Genomic DNA, 16703 nt, shown 5'->3' with positions numbered 1-16703 from the left:
GCTGGTCTATGAGGGGCACCCTGGAGAGGAGGGGCCGCGGAGATGGGCAGCAGGACACCCGGGGCGGAGACTAGCCTCACCTCTCTCACAGACCCGCCCCAGAAAGCCGGTCCCGACGCAGTCACAGACGAAGCGGTTCCAGCCCTCTCGGCAGATGCCCCCGTTGCGACAGGGGGCAGATGCGCACTGCTTCAGCGTCTCCCGGGAGCAGAAGGGGGCAACACCCACAGCCCCCTGTGCCTCGGCCAGGCCCCGCAGGTCTCGGCTACGCCCGTCTATGAAGAGGTCCCGCACACAGCCCACATAGCCAGCCCGAAGCGCCGCCGTCCACACCTCCGGGGGCAGGGGCATTTCCACTCGCCCCCCCTCAGGGAGACCGCCCAGGTACAGCTCGCTCTCCAGGTCCAGAATCTCGCTCTCCCCAGTGGCCAAGAACGGTGTGCTGCGGCTGTTCACCGAGATGGAGCCTAGGGGTCAAAGCAAACTGGGCCTCAGTGGGGGAGGCCGGGTGGGGAGACGCCACAGGCCGGAAAGGACGGCTGACCTCGCGGCCGGGCCTCCCCACCCCACGCCCTGCAGCAGCCCTGGAGGGGAGCTCGGCCGCACTCATCTGCTCAGGCGCTGTCTGACGAAGGTGCCCCCAAGGTCAGGAGCTCACCTGAGCCAGCCCCAGCCCAGCTGCCGTGGGAGGTCCAGACTCCTCCCTCCCCACCTGAGCAAGCCCTAGGAGGATGCACAGGAAGGAGGTGGACACGCCCCAGAGGGGCTGGATCATTCCCAGCTCACTCTCCCCTGCAGTCCCTTAAACCAGCCACTAGAGGCACAGAGCCCTACGGAGGCTGAAAGGGTTGAACCTAAGGGTGTTCCGCACCGACGCTTACTGAGCATTCAGCACTGCACTCACATCACTTAAGTCTCACAGTCACCCTATGAACTTGGTCCTTCACGATCCCACTTTGAAATGGCAGACAAGCCTTAGAGAAACTGGGGGACCTGCCCAAAGGACCACAGCAGGGTAGGAGCAGCGCCCAAGTACCCCACCCGGCCAGGACTCCCCACCCGGAGCCCACTTTCTCCGTGCCCAGCCCGGAGCCCCCCTGTGGCTGGTGGATGAGATGGGCAGGGGGGTCAGCTGCTGGGGCCCAAGAGGCAGGATGGTGGCCAGGAGAAGGGGGCAGGCACGGAGCATGGGGACTGTGACAGTTCTTGGGAAAAAGAAGCTGGGTTGCCTTAGAAAAAGATTTGGGATCAGGTAGGAGCTTCGAAGGTTTTACTGAGCAAGAGGAAAAATTGGGTATAGGCCTTACTCCCAAGGCCACTCTAGAACATGGAAAGGGAAAAACCCAAATGTCCAGTGATGAATGACCGGGTGAACAAAATGCGATCTGTGGCCCTGGCTGGCGTAGCTCAGTGGATTGAGCTTGGGCTGCGAACCAAAGTGTCGCAGGTTTGATTCCCAGTCAGGACACATGCCTGGGTTGCAGGCCATGATCCCCAGCAACCGCACATTGTTGTTTCTCTCTCTCTATCTCCTTCCCCTCCCTCTCTAAAAATAAATAAAATCTTTTAATAAAATGTGATCTGTGACACACAGTGGAATATCATTCAGCTATAAAAAGGAGAGAAATGCTGGCTACTGCATGGGCAACCCTTGGACATATTCTGCTGAGCGGCTTGAGCTGGGACAAGTGCTATGTAACCCCACCTACAGGAAGGAGGTCTACAGACCAGCACTCACAGAGGCAGGAAGCAGGGTGGTGGCTGCCAGGGGCTGAGGGAGAGGGGACGGGCATTCGTGTTTAATGGGGACAGGCATTCAGTCTGGGGACACGAACACATTCTGGAGATGGGTGGTGGTGGTGGTTGTAATAATGTGAATGAACTTGATGCCGCTAAACTGTGTGCCGCTAAAATGGTTAACATGGTAAATTTTATGTTATGTCTAATGTACCACAATTTGTTTGACCATGGAAAAAGTCAGAGAGCTTTGTGGGAGTGACTGCCCAGGTCTGTGCTGGTGTGCACGGGTGGACGCGGGCCACTGGACTCGGGCCACTGGACTCGGCCAGGGTTGGTCAAGACAGGGACCCAAGGACCAGCCAGACCTTGTGGGCGGGCTCTGGAGTTCTGTGTGAAGCTAAGGAGACCACATCCTGAGAACAAGGCGGAGCAGGAGGCCCAGGGGTTCTGTGCAAGGCCTGCGCAGCTCTCCGGCCTAAAGAGCGACTGATCACCTGAGTGGGAACGCCAGGAGGCAGCAGGTGAAGCCCCCAGGTGGCATCAGGAGACCAGACCGGGGAGGAGCCCACGCACCATCAAGCCCCGGGAAGGCGGCCTTCCTCTGAGGAAGGGAGAGGAAGAAACAGCTAGCCCGTGAGAAGCGGACACTTCCGGGGGCCGTGGCTGCCCCCCGCCTCCCGTGTGTGGGCGAACGGTCACCCCACCTGGACTCGAAGGCCTGGTGCGGCGACCGCTGGGCGAGCACACACATTTAGCTGACATTAGGAAGTGCTTCAATGGGATAATATGTCCGTTCTCATCACATCAGTTCTCTCTTTCTCGGATACTTCTCTCATGTTCAACAAGATGAATTAGGCAGAAAACAAGAGGGGGATGGAGAGGGACGAGGAGAGGGGAGGGTGGCCAAAGGCCACAGAAGGTTCACGGAGCAGCACCCGCCGGGTGACCTCAGCACTCTCGGCTGCCGCTTCACTGTGCTGGAGTCCTCCCTCCCTGGGGCGGCCACTGTCGTTCCCCCACCCCACCCCCTCCAGAACCAGAGCGGGGAGCTCCGTGACCGCAGGGACTGGCTAGCTCACGGCTCTCCCCACTCCAGCACCTTGGACAGCACCTAGCAGGGCCGGCACTCGCTGAGTATTTCTAAAGTGAATTCATTAAAGAAAGTTGGATGTGTCTGGCTGGAAGGGAGACATGGTTGGGAAGAGTTTCAGGGGGATGACATATCTACTCTGTGGGGACACCGTGTTAATGCCCGTACAGTGTTCTCTTGTTTTCGCCTCTTGACGACCCCGATGCAGTGATTCCTGTTGTAGGTGAGGAAACGGAGCGTCAGGGGGTTTGGTGATGCGCCCAAAGCTATAGTAAGTGACGAGCACTGAGGTGCGAGCCCAGGTCTCCAAACACTATGCCAGTTGCACCCCGGAGACCACGACAGGGGGGGCTCTGGAGGGGCTGGGAGGGCCCGAGGGGCAGGGGGATGGGGAACGGTGCGGAGGAGGCCAGGAAACTGAGTAGGCCAGAAGAGACCTGTGCAGGACAACGGGGCATGGGACAGGAGTGGCCAGGGTGAGAGAAGGGACCAGAGGCCTCCTGACCTTTGCGCCCGTCCCTCTGGAAATCCACGTGGCACCACTCGCCGTCATTGACCTTGCGGCTGGACGCCCGCAGCTTGATGCCCCCGGAGCCCATGTCCAGCAGGAGGTAGAGGTAGCCGTCCAACAGCTCCATGGCGAAGTAGTCGGCCCGCTGGGCAGAGCTGTGGCTGCTGGCCCCGGTGCTCGCCCCGGCCCCGGCCCCGGCCCCGGCCCGCCGGCCCTGGCTGAAGAGCAGCAGCCCGTTGGGCTCCGTGGTGCGGAAGTCCAGGGAGATGGAGCCCGTGCGCTTGGCGCTCCAGCGGGGCAGCGCCACGAAGGCCTCGGGGTTCTCAAAGGTCACAGGGTCCAGGGCAGCCACGTCTTCGCAGCGGAATGACAGGTCCCCCTGCAGCTTCATCTTGGGGTCCCCTTCCTTTGCCAGGCGGGACAGCTCCAGCTTGAAGTCATTATTCTTATAGACCACCTGCAGGGAGGGCCAGGGTCCCGAATGAAGAGGCAGAAGGGGTTTGGGAGCCTGGCCACCCCTGCCCAGCTGCTGCCAGCGCCACGGGACCCTGCCACGCAGCCCTGCGGGCTCCCTGCTCAGCACCCCCGGACCACCGGCTTGGCCTCTGCTCTAGAACTTCACACGCAGAGGCTGTGAGCAAGCAACTCCCATGCCCCACTCATTTTCTCTGTCCTGCCTTCCCACCCAGCACCAGAACGGGGGCCCGTTCCTGACACTGGCCAGGCGATCACGCCACTGCCTGGCGATCACGCCACTGCCTGGCTGACACTGCCCGGCTGGCGAAGTCTTTTCGTGTACACTCTCATCTGCTCCTCACACCCACCGAGAGAAGCAGGCAGGGACCACTCATTTCACAGATGAGGAAGCTAAGAGCTAGACAGGCCAGGGGACTCGGCCAAGGTCACAGAGCTAGTGGGTGGAAGAGCTGGGGCTCACACGCAGGGGTTGGATCTTCTCATCCGACAGCTGCCTCCAGGGCCCTCTGAGAGGGTGGGGGGCTTCCGAGGCTCAAGCACGGGAGACAGAAGCCCCCTGATGGAGTCAGTGGCCTTAGGGTTTGAAGAGGGAAGGTCTCCCACCAGGGACTTGGAAGAGGCACCAAGGCCCGGGCCGCTGGCCAGGTCCCACCAAACCACACCGCAGACAGGGACAAAGGGTCCCGGCTGACCGCAGCCCCTTCCTCGCCCTACTCACGTCCTTGAGGCAGCCCATGAAGTTGTTGCTGACGGGCGAGCCCGGCAGGTCGGCTGTGTTGGGGCTGCCCCCGATGTAGAAGAAGTCGTCCGAGCCCAGCATTGTGTAGTCCTCCTGCGTGTAGCCTGTGGTGGTCAGGATCCCGTCCACAGAGATGGTCACCTGCCCAGCCCAGGGAGGGGGCGAGAGAGACAAGGAGACAACAGGCATCAACTCCCTGGGAAGAGTCCAGGGCTGGGAAAGGGGAGGGGCCGGGGGGCATAGGGGGAGGGGGGACCCCCATTTTTATGTCTGCTTGTCTCAGAGGAGGAACAGTGTGGGGGGAGAGAGGGTAGGGGAAAAGGAAGCAGCACAAGATTTGATGGTGTCAGGGTGGGCGAAGGCCAGCCCCTCGGCCCCCAGCTCAGCAGGCAGAGGCCCGAGGGCACTGAAAATAGCACTCACCGAGAACCAGCTCCTGGAAGCGGCTCCAAATGGAAGTGGGAACCCCAGATCGGGCTCCGGTACGGGGATGGGGGTGCAAGTGCCACCCTCACTCCCCTCCTCTGGAAGATGCTCCCTGGGCCCGCCCGTGGGTTCAGAGCCTCTTTCATAAACAAGACCAAGACACCAATTCTCCTTGGACCTCAGTGGCTTCGACTCAGCCGCAGCTCCCTGTTCAGGGCGCTGGGGAGTCCTTTCAGTCCTTAGCCCAGCAGGGAGGTGGCAGAGAGCAAGGGCATGAGGAGCAGGAACTCAGAGACTCCTGGGGAATCTCGGAACTTACTGGGGGATGCAGAACAGCCTTCAGGGCTGATTCCTGCCCCTACACCCCTTTCCTCAGTTGGTCTCTCTGCCCCCCCAGTCCCTCTGTACTCAGGTCGCTCCCTCGTCTCCCAAGGAGAGGGCAGCACTTTACCCAGTCATCGGCCTGCCTTCCTCGCCTTGCCTTCCCTGTCCTGGGGAGTCAGGGCCAACTTAGGAAACAGAGGGGGACAAGGATGACCCTGCACTGAGAAGTCAGGTGGAAAAACAAGATGAGTAAGAACGGGGGAGCAGGCGGTGTTCCAAGGAGGTGAGGAGGGCTCAGCAGCGGCCTGGGGGAGGCAGAGTGGCCCCGGCAGGGAACGGCAAGTGCAGGGAACTCTCCGACTGCCCACTCCCAAGGCAAAGGCCCACCTGGCCCCTGAAAAGTCCACAGGAGTGACCCACAAGGGCTCCGGACCCCCAGCCAGGTTGTGGGGAAAGAGTCAAAATCTGTGGGACCTCGAACCCCCACTCTAGGAAAGCTATCGTTTAGGGTGGGTCAGCTGGGAAGAGCGGGCAGGTTCCTGCAGGGGCCATCAGGGAGCAAATACATGCTTCTGCGGCCATCATTCACCCCACTTCTCACTCCCTTAAAGTGCTTCGGCACCCCCTTTTCAGGAAAAGTCTGGAGACTGGGGCCTTCCAGTTACCGGCTGTGGCATCCCCACCCGTAGAAGTCCATCTGCACAGGCCACCAGCCACCGTCCAGCAACCGGTCTCCAGAGTCCCACTGCCAGGGGGCAGGGGTGGCTACTGTGAGCTCCTAAGGGACATGAACAGAATGGGAGCAAAGGGAACCTCCCCCACAGGACCCTTGAGTTCCCCTTGTGCTGAGCTGGGGCCTCCCAGCGAGCAGGGAGGGGGCTGAGCAAAGCCAGGACCAAAGGGGCCCCTCCAGGGGACCATCAAACCTTGTGCTGGGGGAACTAGGTTCAAGGGCAGGCGGTAAGTGGGTATCTTTGTGGAGGGGGGTGGTTTGAAAGCTTTTGAGTCTGGTTCTGAGGAGAGGCCTAGTCATTATTCTTTCTTCTTCCCTCCATCCTATCTGAGGCTGGGAAGTGGGGATCTGGGTGGAAAGGGGGAGGGACACAGTATTAGTCACAAAAACATGCAGACGAGATCAGACTGGGCAGAAGGGGGCTGGGGAAAGGGAAGGAGGGGACTGGGCTGAAGGGGTGGGGACAAGACGGGGTGGGGGGGTGGCAGAGTGAAAGTGTCTCCCTGGGACAAATTCCATTCCACGCTGCCCTCTACCTCCACTCCTGAATTGGGCCACTAATTAGTTCCTGAGCCTGCAGCTGGTCACCGCAAATAGCCAATCAGCCCCTGAAGGACAGGCCCCTGGCCTGACATGTCCCTGTAACCCCACTAATTCCAGGACGGTCCGGGGACACATCATAGTCATTTAAGGAGACATCAAGTCACCTCATGACCCAGGGCCACGCTTGGATGTCACTGTCTGTGCCCCATGCATAAATCCTACACGTCAGGAGACTTCGGTGGACAGAGGCTTGGCCCTCTGAGTGCGCTAACCAGGCACCCCTGCCTCCGTCTCTACACTCGGCCTTCCCGCTCCCCCTCAGCCTCTCAGCCGCTCTCCCTCCCCGCCCTGGCAGCCTGGGTACCCGAAGGCTTCTCCTTGGCCCAGTCCGTTTGGCCAGCTCACCTGCCCTCGCCCTCCGGGAGTTAGTGGGACCTGACTGGAGGAGGCGGGGTGCCCTCCTCAACTGCCCTGCAGGCTAGGGGCCAATCTGGCCTGGCCTCACAGCTTCATGCAAACCACTGCCACGTGGTGCCCCCTAGTAGAACAGGGTTGCCTTAATCACCCTCCTGTCTGCCCCCCAAATTCACAACTACGTTGTCAGAGCAGTCCTGGCCCAGGGGGTGGAGGAGAGGGGAGCAGGAGGTGGGGAGCATCAGGAGATGCACAGGGGAAGGGGTCAGCCTGGGGTGGGGGGAGTAGAGAAAGTGGGGGACGGGCACTGGGTGGACAGGAAGCCGAGGGCAGGGGAATGGAGGGAGGTCTCTGGGGGAAGGCAAGGGGGAGATGACAGATTAGTAGACCCAACTGTTCCCTCAGACAAATCAAAGTCCAGACACAAAAATGGCGGGTTCGTTAGTAAAAGCAGGAAACAGGGAAATTATTCCCCTGTCCCCCTCCACCCTGGGGGTTCGTGATGCCCCTGCCCCCCAACCCCCCCACATAGCTTCTGGAAGGGGTAGGGCCGGCGGGGGAGGAGGGCAGGGGGAGCCATGCAACACAGAACAGCCACTGCATCAAGGGCACGTGCGGGTTAGAGGGCCAGGGTGGGGGCCGGCCCAGCAGGGGAGGCGAGAGAACACAGCCACCGGTGAGAAGGCACTCGGACCAGGGAGGCAGGAAGAGCAGAGATGGAGGCAAAAGAGCTGAGGGTGCGGGAAGGAGAAGCTTCCTTCCAGTGGAGGAGGGGAGAGGGGCCCTCACTGGGACAGATATCTATGGCCTGAGAAAAAAGGGGAAAGAAATCAGACTCAGACCGTCCCCACCAGAGGGTGACCCATGCGCTCATTCCCACGGCCCACTCACCACTGATCACGGACCCCAGACACACCTGCTCATACACCAGCACATCCCACTGAAGGCAGGGGCGGGGGTCTCGATGGGCTCATTTCCAACAGCACCCTTTTCATCACTGGGACCATCGCTCGGAGCCCCAGGACACAGCAGAGACTCTGCACCCTGCCCACAGCAGTCCACTCAGCCAGTCCACTCCACACAGACAGGCCAGGCCTGAGTGGGGACCAAGTAGGCCAGGAGAAAGAAGTCACAGCTCTGCCCGGGAAGAGCCGTGCCCAGCCAGGGAGGAGAACGGGAGCACAGCAGATGCAGGAGCCCAGCGGCCAGCGGCCTGCGGCCCAGCCCCAGCTCCACGCCCCAGGAGCGGCGAGGGTGGCTGGAGGTGCTGGAAGGGGCGGCCTACCACCTGGGCGGGCTCTCAACCCTCCCCACGGACCTCACCTCTCTTCTGCTCTGCTTGGCTCCCTACTTAGGCAGCGTGGTGGGGCACGAAACCAGGCCCTGGCCACAGACATGCCCCAGGCAGAAAGGGAGGAAGAGCGGACCCCCTCTGGCATCACCCGGAGACCTTCTTAGCTCCCTGCTGTGATCACAGTCACAGGCCTCCTTGGAAGGGGCTTATTTGAGGGAGAATAAGATGGAGTGAGGGCAAGTGCTTCGAACTTGTGGGTGGGCTGGGTGGGCTTTGGGGACTCATGAAGCCCCTTGACATTGCAGGCAAAACTGCATCAACGGGCATTTCGTTCCCCTGTGAGGGGCCGTTTCTGTCTCATCAGATCCTCAGCGGGTTCCACGGGCCAAACCTGGTTAACTTAGAACTGAGCAGGGTGGGAGTGGACAGTGAAGGCCGGGGGGGTGGGGGGATCTGAGGAAGGCGTGCAGCCCCACTGCCTGCTGACGTCTAGCCTCGTGTGCGGAGTGGGGGAGGAACTAAGGAGAGAAGCTGGTTGGAAAGAAACACCGGGAAGGTGACCGGGCCAGCGGGCACAGCCCAACAGTCAGCCCTGCAGTCCGGTCAAGTTTGGGAACAGAAACTTGGGGTCAGAAATCCTGAGTCCTTCAGCCTTTCCCGTTTTCCAGAACAACTCCAGGTCACCTCTCGGACTCTTGTCTGCACAAGGGGTTGAACTTCCGTCACCCTCCTTCTCCCAGGCTGACGAGGAGGGTCCACAAGACAGCTGAAACGAGCTCACAGAAACCTCCTATACCTGGCCGTGTGACCCCGGGCTTCCTCTGGGCCCCAGTGCCCCCACCTGTCAGCTGGGAATGATCTCCGCCTGCCGCCTGCAATCTAGACATTCACCAAGTTTATGTGATGTTCAAACCGTGAGAGCTGTTTAGGGGAACCAAAGCCCCAGCGTGTACATGAGGAACTATTACTAGTTTTACAAGAACACCTCCATCCGCCTGACTATGCCTAGCCCAAACCTTGGCCTCTTTGGTCTGTATCCACCCTCTCTCCAAGGGAGAAAAGAGTTAGTAAAAAATAAGCACTAGCCCTGGCTGGCATAGCTCAGTGGATTGAGCACGGGCTACGAACCAAAGCATCGCAGGTTCAATTCCCAGTCAGGGCACATGCCTGGGTTGCAGGCCATGGTCCCCAGCAACCGCACATTGATGTTTCTCTCTCTCTCTCTTTCTCCCTCCCTTCCCTCTCTAAAAATAAATAAATAAAATCTTTAAAAAAATAAGCACTAAACTGGTTGGAACCCCGCTGTGGAAGGCCTGGGAATTAGAGCAGGCTGAGCCCCAGGTCTTGTGGTGCCCTGTTCTCTGAGTTCAGTCCTGGCCTGCAGGGGCTGACTCCTGCGGTGTTTGTCTGAGGATCTATGACTCTACTCAGGCCAGCCCTAGGCAGCCGGCTCCGATCGTCAATGGCGATGCTCACACTGGAAAGCGTGGACTTCAGAGACGGAGCATTCAGCAGCAACTGCCCTGGCCAAGGAGGAACCCAGACAGGGTTCTTTGCTTCTTAACCAGCTTACTTACCCAAGTCACCCGATCACTGCCCCCCACGCCCAATTCCTGAGGCACCCTGGGGTTTCCTGGAGTTATTTTAGAACTAATTTCTAAGAAGAGATGGGAATAGGGTCTCCAGTGGGGCCAGCAACACTATATTCTCCAGGGTTTGCTGTGGGAAGGGAGCCGTGTCTTTACAGAACATCCCTGCCCTGGAAACACTGAGATAATCAGTTAGCATTTTATAAAGCTTAATAAAATTAGCATTCCCTTTACAGAGTACACATGCTTTCCCTTCCATTACCCTCCCTGACCTTCACATTGACCCCATGAAATAGGCAGTGCAGGTGCATCCTCAGCCCATTTGGTAACTGAGCTGTAGCCCCAAGTCACAGGGGGGAGACTAGCAGGAAGGTCTGCAGGGCCCTAGTTCTCGGATGGTGCTTGGGGTACACCGCATGGGCTTATCTTGCCTCCTCCTTCTGTCCCCAAAGTCTCAGTGAAGCTCTGTAAAGAGAAGTCCCTTGATGGCCTGGCCAGAGGTGTGGGCAGCAGCTACATCCTAGAAGCTATCCTCTCGCCCCCTCTGGACAACAGAGACTGGAAGGGTGGGGCTGGGACCCCCCCCCCTGCCCAATGGCTCCATCTGAACATGGGGACAACTGGGAGTGCCCAGAGAAGATCTTGGATTGGGGACAGCTAGGATGGCTACAGCCACGGGCACTGGCTGAGGACAGGGTTATCATGAGTCTGTGGGTACGGGGAAGCGCAGACCTGCAAAGCGTCAGGACAGGCCAGGCGTGGCCTCAGAGGTAGAGCCTCCCGGGGAAGTGGGAGAGCCACTCAGACTGGGAGCCTATCTGTCACGCTTCCGTCCTCGCCAGCCAGGCAGCCACATGGGCCTGGCAGGCTGGGAAGGCTAGGCAGCTGCCCCAAGCAGCGTGGGCCCCGTGGGAGCAGACACGTCCATCTGCAGGGTCCCCAGCCTGGTGCTCAATCACTCTGCATTATTAATAGGCGATGACTAACCGCCTGCTGCGGCAGAGCCAGGGCCGGGCAGGCATGAGGGAATCCCAGGGGATGGCGCGCAGCAGGGCCCGCAGGCGCACTCCCAGGCGAGGCGAGGTGAGGTGAGGCGCGGAGCAAAGGGCCAGCCTCGGCTCCCTCCCGCTCCTGCCCCCACAACCACCTCCACGCAGAGCCCTCCCCAGGCTCACACACACACACACACACACACACACACACACACACACACGGTCGCAGAGCGGCTCACACCGGCCAGCAGTTACATGTGTGGCGTCACCAGCAGAGTCTCACAAACACACGGTGCAGCCGCCCACTAACACCCCCTAAGTGTCACACCAACATTTACACACACTTGCACCCACACACCAACACACACCAGCTGCATTTACACAGACACCCACACCAACACTCACAGGGACTGAGCCCAACCCAAACAGACGAGCTTGGGGACAACTGCCCCAACTCCACCCCTGCTGGGCCTCCTCTCGCCCCCTCAACAGGGAAGGAAACCGACCCCGGTCAGAGGCCATGCTGGACAGGCAGGGGACGGAGAAGGGAGGAGAGATGAAGGGGAAGGGAGACAGTGTGAAACACAGTGTTAGTCAGAGCAGCAGAGCCGTGGGGGGAGCTGGACGCTGTCCCTGGTGGGGGAGAAAGACCATTCGTGCCATGCAAAATGTGCAGGAAGATGGAACCAGGAACCCTCAGGTTGAGCAGTGAGGGTAGGGGTGTCACCTCTTCTCTGGCAGCCAGCAGGGGGCAGCCCCCAAACTGGTATGAACTGGTGATTTGAAAGAGCTGTCTGGGCGGGTCCCAGGCTGCTGCGCATCTCCCAGAGCGGTTTCTGCCCCCTCTGGGGACCCCACCCAGCTGGCTGCCACCGGAGGCCTCACCCCCAGCCCCTCCCCCAACATAAGGGGCCTGTCCAGGAGCCGACAGTGAGCAGAGCGTGTCATGGGATGGTGTTTTCCATGGATTTTCAGGAGACCAAGAAAGAAACTAAACCAAAGAGAAAAAAAACGAGGGAGGGGGGGAAATTAACAAAACAAAGCAATAGAAATAAGCAGCCTGGCATCGGGGCTGGTCTAACCAGAGCCGATGAACTTGGGGCCTGCCCCCAGGTCCCTCTGGCCAGGAATCCGAATTCAGGAGTCAGGGGTTTAGAGCAGGGACAGGCCAAATTCCTCAATTTTCATTTGTCTTTTGGATTTGAGTTTGGGCCAAAAAAAAAAAAAGAAAGAAAAGGGAAAGAGGAAAACTAAAGGAGAAGCAAAAATCTAAAGATTGTCCAGGACGCCAAAAAGGGAGAGCAAAACAACCAAAAACCAAACAGGGAAAGGAAACAAAAGAGGGAGAATCGAACAGTTAAAAAAACCCACGGCAAACCAAACGGTAAGACAATTAGAGTGATATCTACCAGATAATGCAGTTTGTTTACCATAGCGTGTCCAATCCCTGCGTGCTTCACCGGAGATGGGGGGAGGGGTGGGGGTAAAAAAAAAAACAACAACAACACAACAACAACAAAGACAACAACAAAAGAACAGAACGAAAGAAAAGAAAAATAAAATGACCAACTGTGAAACTCAAGGGAGGAGGAAAAATATATAGCCATATATATTTGGTTGTTTGTTCAGCCCCTCCCACCTTAGGTTCAGCTGAAGTATTTTGTTTAAGGAAAATTAAACCCCGATGGGAAGGAGAAATAAAACACACACACGAATTAAACCCCTTCTTCGCCCCACCCCTCCCCCAGCCCTCCTGTGGGTTCCTCTTCCCCGCTCCCCTCCCGGAGGAAGAGCCTGCTGCAGAGAAGGGGAACAGGTAAAGACCTTGGTTAGTAGAGAAGAAAACAAAAGAACTGGACCGAGAAAGCAAAGACTTAAAGATGGTCGACATTCCGCAGATGAGACAGGAAGGTTAGTTCAGTCTTTCACTCATCCCTTGCCCCCGCCTGTCCCTGCCCACCCCTCGGCCCCCTGGGTTATAAGCGTGTTAGTAACACACACAGAGTCGGCAACGGGGTTTTCCAACAGAGGGGGAGAGGGGGAAGGCAGGGGGTTAAGAAGCAGACCCAGTTATGCAGGATTAGTAAACCCTATCGGCTGAAATGTTAGGGGGTCGAGGGGAGGAAGGGAGGAGAGCACGGGTATGAGAAAGGGAGGGGCCGTCGACTTGGGTAGGACAAGGGAGTTTACTGGCTGACTGGTCAACCAGATGGCTTTACAGAGAACTGGCTAAAGGGCAAGTGGGTGCTGGCCAACTGGCTGACCAATGGCCGTGCGGAGTTAATGGGTTAACTGTTTGGTGATGGCCAGCTGGCTGTCAGGCTGAGTGAAGAGTGGCCCGACAACACCCCTAGAGAATCACAGGAGGGGCTAGAATGAGGGGACATTTCATCTGGGGACAAAGGGGAGGGATTCCCAAGGAGCATAGGATGGGATATGGGTGTCTGCTCTTCCTGGGGGTGGAGGACAGGCAAACAGAACCAAGTGGGGAGGGGCAGCTCCTCTCCCTCTCTCTTTTTTATCTGTCTTCCTTCCTTGAGAAAGGAAGAGAGTACATTGTCACTGGAATGAGGAGAAGTGAACCTTGCCCTCTGCAGGCTGGCAGAGGGCTCCCTCTCAAACCGTATGTAATCACCCCCAACTCTCCTCCCTCTCCTCCCTCCCTCCCTCCCCTCCCTTCCCCCACCCAAAGCTGACTCCTCCTTCCTGTGACGTTTCAGAGCCCACATTTCCCAGAACATTCCTCAGGTTCTTCAGCCACCGCACCCCCATTCTCTTATGCTCCTCCAGGTAGCTGTCCCTCCCAAAATTAAGTACCCATCACCACCACCACCCCTGCAAGTCTCTGGAACTGGTAAGGCTTTCCCAGCAGCCTAGCCTCTCCCCACGCACACCCACGGACCCCCAAGCCTCCACCCCCCACAGGCAGCACCAGAAACTCACCCCCCCACACCATACCATAAACAGGAGCAGAGGCCTGCATACCCCTAAAATCCTTTACTCCTCCCTAAGCTATAAGCCAGCTTCTTCTACCCCCAAGCTCATTTTCTCTTCTCACGGCCAAAGACAGCAGCAACAACCACCCTCAGTCTGCCCCTGGTCTTTGGGGGAGTGATGCCAAAGGGACGGAGGCAGCTGCACCGAGACTACCAGCGGTGGAAGGGCGCCGTTGCGAATACGGAGCCGCACACCCAAGAGCAATCACGAGCAGAAAAGGGGTTCTAGGGACGGCTCCATTAGTGAGAGAGTTATTATAACCAGTGGGCATGGGGCTAATTCAGGAACACAATTAATAAGGGCCTCGTATAATTAAAAATAACAGAATTCAATATTTAGCAGCTAGGAGTGCGGAATAACCAATATTAATTCCTAGCGACGCGGAAGCAGTTTACATAGCAGGAGGGCGAGCGTCTCGCTTCGGGGGCAGCGGCTGGGACAAGGGGACAACAGGTGACTCAAGCACTAATACTATCAGTGAGCGGGGCCGTGGTGAAAGGAAGAGGCCACCTGGTCAGGACAAGGAACAGTGGCCTCAGGGCAGCTACGCCGACCACGCCCAAACAGGTAAGAGCTGCCCAGTATCACTGTGCGAGTCAAACAAGGTAGGAAAAGGGCATTGGAGGGGGAACACAACTACTACTGTTTGTAAATTAGAGCTCGTTGTGGAAACTACAATTTAGGGGGAAAAAAAACACTTTTCAACTTTCGTGCACAACTTCCATTTTAACAAATAGAAGAGCGAACTCAGAAACAGCATTAAGAGGGAAGAGATGGGAGTTCAAAGCCTGGGCCTTCCACTAAGGTGTCCAGAGATACGGGTTGGAGCAGGTGACAGGGGGCCCCCATGGATCTAGGGCTCAGGGGTCCAGAACCCGGTCTATGGGGATCGTGCCAGAGGGGGCAATTATGGCCAAATGTTGGAGGGGGGCTCCCGCTGAAACCCATTCCCGGCGGCCTGTGACGTGGCGACCTGTGCCTTCTCGAATGACGGGATCTGGAGAGCTGAACTTCAGACTGACAGACGAGTGGCGAAGGGCATCCTCCACTCACAGAGACAGCTCAGGAGCCCCGGCATGGCAGTGCTGGGTGCGGGAGCAGGGCATCGAGTCACGGAGGGGAGACGTCACTCGTTACTTCAAGTGCTGAGTCCCCACGGCCCCTGAGGGGCCCTTGGGCCAAACTAGACACCGTCTCCACCTTGAACTCTAAGCATAGCCCCAGCTCCTCAAGACAGCCTAGAGGGAGATCACACACACACATGTGCGCGAAAGCAGTCTCTGTGGAGCTTGGGCAGGAGACGCTCAGGACAAAGAAAAGAGGCGCCCGCTTGACTCGGAGATAAGAGAGGTCCATTTTCCGAGAGACAAGCAGAACATTCCGATGGTTTTGAGACCTGAGAACATCCAAGAACGGCAGAACCGCGAGACGAACTACAGCCGCCGTGGTGGTGTGTACCAGTGACGACCACCAGGCCCCCTGGGAGGCAGCGAATGGAGGGCCTGCGGAGCCAGGCAGACTTCCCGTTCCGCCACTCCCTAACTGGGCACCTCTGGGCGAGTCCTGTAGCTCGCCGAGTCTCGGCTTCCTCATTGGTAACAGGGGACTACCTGCCACTTCACGGGACTTAGAAACATTAATGAGACGCAAAAGGGAAATGAGACCCTTGAAGGGAAGGCCTGGGAGAGGAGAGAAGGGGCAGTGGCCCCAAGGAGGGCTGTAGAAGAGGGGCCCGGCCCCATGGAAACTCAGAGGAGGGGGCGGGAGAGGCTCTGGCCTGGCTCCATAAAGCGAACAGGAGTCTTCCGGACGGCAAGGGGTCGTTCAGTGCTCGTATGAAACGGATCTGCGGGATCCCTGTGTCCAAAACCCACCAGCTGGCTTCAAGAAAGAGCCCGACTGAACCAGAAAAAAAAAAAGCCACTAGAAAAACAACTGAAAACACTCAGCAGCTCCCGGCGTTGAGCCCTGAAGGAGCTCACCACCTAGAAGGAGAGACAGGAAATAAACACCAACACGGAGCACTCGGACAGAAGGTGAGGAGAGCGCTGGACTGAAGCAAAGAACAAAGGCTGGTTGAGGGTGGGAGGGTCGAGGAAGGCTCAGTGAGGAAGGTGGCGTCTGGGCTAGGCCTGGAGGACCAAGCAAACCCCCAGTAATGGGAACGGCCGAGAGCCCCACAGTGCTCAGAGGGGCCGGCACCGCGCTGCACCGCGTCACCTCGGTCAGCAATGGTGCACTTTGCCCACGACAAGCTAAGTGCAGAGAGGTTGCCTAACTTGCCTCAAGTCTCTTGAACAAGTGGCAGAGCTGAGATTCGAACCCAGCCTGTCAGACTCAAACCCCAGCTCTAAGCACAAAGGAGGAGAACGGTGGTGTGGGTGGGAGAACCGCGGGAACAAAGGGAGAGCGAGGGAAGCTGGCGCCGATGGAGTACGCAGAGAAGCACAGTTAGATCCTATGACAGGGCGTGTGAGCCGCCAGAGAAGACTGGCCGGAAGGTAGAGGAGGGAGCCCCAAGTGCCCCGAGGACCCCATTTGGGGGGGAGGGGCTGCCTCCTTGGGACCAGGGGAGCTCCTGCAAATCTCCACACTGACAAGCCGGGCAGGAGGAAGTACATGGGATACTCCCATAGCCGGCCTGTCTTCCAAATTTGGTGCTGGCTGGTGATGAAACAAACGGGTTTGCACTCGGCTCGCATGGTGGTGGGAGGCGTACTGGGTATGGGGGGAGAGTGGACCCAGGCTTAAAATAGACCCCGGGGAATCCGCAAAGGTAACCATTCCTGCAAAGCTCCCCCAAGGACGCCTCTGGCCACAGTGGCCTCAGGCGG

The 16703-nt window shown here is 58.3% G+C and overlaps 1 protein-coding gene across 21 annotated transcripts in view; it reads right to left on the bottom strand.

Annotated features, from left to right (window-relative positions):
- Positions 1–16703, bottom strand: part of NRXN2 (neurexin 2) — a 103657-nt gene that overhangs the window by 50369 nt on the left and 36585 nt on the right. For 14 of the 21 annotated variants that reach the window (XM_045855005.1, XM_045855006.1, XM_045855014.1 and 11 more), the window contains 4 exons: positions 12303–12326; positions 4537–4698; positions 3336–3798; positions 81–467 (listed from right to left, as the gene is read on the bottom strand). In XM_045855005.1, the coding sequence (XP_045710961.1) occupies positions 81–467; positions 3336–3798; positions 4537–4698; positions 12303–12326 (1036 nt within the window). The remainder of the gene's footprint in view (positions 1–80; positions 468–3335; positions 3799–4536; positions 4699–12302; positions 12327–16703) is intronic. The other 7 variants (XM_045855013.1, XM_045855004.1, XM_045854999.1 and 4 more) reach the window with 1 other exon arrangement.

This window comes from Phyllostomus hastatus, unplaced genomic scaffold, assembly GCF_019186645.2.
Source record: "Phyllostomus hastatus isolate PE091 unplaced genomic scaffold, TTU_PhHast_1.1 phas_scaffold_11, whole genome shotgun sequence".
NCBI lineage: Eukaryota > Metazoa > Chordata > Mammalia > Chiroptera > Phyllostomidae > Phyllostomus > Phyllostomus hastatus.
This window is presented reverse-complemented; position numbering and strand designations above follow the sequence as displayed.